The sequence below is a fragment of the Miscanthus floridulus genome, chromosome 16 (assembly GCF_019320115.1).
Source record: "Miscanthus floridulus cultivar M001 chromosome 16, ASM1932011v1, whole genome shotgun sequence".
NCBI classification, from domain to species: Eukaryota; Viridiplantae; Streptophyta; class Magnoliopsida; order Poales; family Poaceae; genus Miscanthus; species Miscanthus floridulus.
The window spans coordinates 76395026-76396625 of record NC_089595.1 but is presented as its reverse complement, the minus strand read 5'-3'; the positions used below and the strand labels follow the sequence as shown (position 1 = coordinate 76396625).

Here is a 1600-nt window from a genome sequence, read left to right as displayed (position 1 = left end):
TGTTGCGCCCCATGCGCATAACCTGGTGAGCGGCGCCTGGGGTCACACCCGCTAGGTTCAGCGCAACATCATCGATGGGGAAATGATCCCCCATAGTTCACTCGGGCTGGCCCAAGCATCGCCGCGGTGGTGATGCTTCTATGCGGCCTTCTTGAGCCTATTGACCCACAGGAGCAGGCGGTCCACCGAAACCTCCGGGCGCTGGTGGAGACCACCGTCGTTCAATAGGCGGAAAGCTCTATGCTGCGCCACCGACTCACGGCCTCTTTCCCTACCAGGGGAATGGGGGCACGCTAGTCCAATTGCTCCATCCACTCACCTCTATAGCTGCCAGGCATGGACCAGGAGGCCACAACAGCACCATGGCCTGACCCAGCGCTAGTTCCGCACTAACCCCCTATGCGCGAATGCCTTGGGCTGAACCGAGATGCTCGTAGCGTCATCAACAACCAACATCAGGCCTAGCATGATGACGACATCCATCGGGTGGCGATGAGGGCAGGCGACACGGGCATCGGTTGGACCATCGAGGGGTGCAGTGAAACATGCCCAGGCATGGTTGCTGACTTGATGACTGGAGCCCCAGCCTAGATGGCTATATGTGAGATTTGACTTCCTAGGTTCACATATAGTGTGTATCTGGTTTTGTCTTTAAAATCGGGTGCTACAGAATCTCTGATCACTTTTGATCGAAGGGACCATCCTTCCCATGTCGCTAGACTAGGTCGTTACCCACTCGTCATCGACCCCATCATCCACAAAAAGCTCCTCACCAAGGTGATGATGGATGGAGGTAGTGGCCTCAACATCCTCTACGTCGACACCCTCGATGCCATGCGCATCCCCTGGTCAGAGCTCCGCCCAGCGAGCTCTCCATTCCACGGCGTGATCCTAGGGGCGCAGGCATACCCACTTGGGCAGATCGACCTATCCGTCATGTTTGGTGACCGAGCCAGCTTCCGCTTAGCGGTACTTACCTTCAAGGTGGTGGACTTCCCGTTGTCTTACCACGCCATCTTGGGGCAGCCATGCTATGCCAAGTTCATGGTGGTCCCCAACTACACCTACCTGAAGCTAAAGATGCTAGGATCGAAGGGCGTCATCACTATGGGTAGCACCTTCTCACACGCCTATATGTGCGACCGCAAGCATTATGAGCTCGCCACTGCCATCATCAACTCTTTCGAGCTCCCATGGCTCGGGGAGTTATTGACCCCAGCAGTCCTGAACTGTAACAAGCCAACCTCCTCGACTGCCTTTTGCCCACTTGTGGAAACTAAGGTGGTGGGGATCAATCCCACTAACCCTACCAAGATGGTGCAGATTAGGACCCAGCTTTCGGCCAAATAGGAATGCGAGCTCACTAACTTTCTATGCGCCAATCACGATGTCTTCGCATGGAAACCTTCCAACATGCCAGGCATACCACAGGAGGTCACTGAGCACGCACTACATCTCATCCTAGGCTCAAAGCCTGCCAAGCAATGCCTGCGTCGCTTTGACAATGAGAGGCATAGGGCCATAGGTGAGGAGGTCGCCAAACTCCAAGCAACTAGATTCATCAGAGAGGTATACGACTCTGACTGGCTTGTCAATCCTG

General features: G+C 55.2%; 1 protein-coding gene across 1 annotated transcript; it reads left to right on the top strand.

Moving 5' to 3' along the window:
• The first annotated feature begins 492 nt into the window (after positions 1–492).
• On the top strand, positions 493–1350 carry LOC136510862 (uncharacterized). The gene is made up of 2 exons (XM_066505174.1): positions 493–553; positions 671–1350. Exons 1-2 carry the CDS (start codon positions 493–495, stop codon positions 1348–1350), a joined length of 741 nt encoding a protein of 246 aa, XP_066361271.1.
• The last annotated feature ends 250 nt before the right edge of the window (positions 1351–1600 follow it).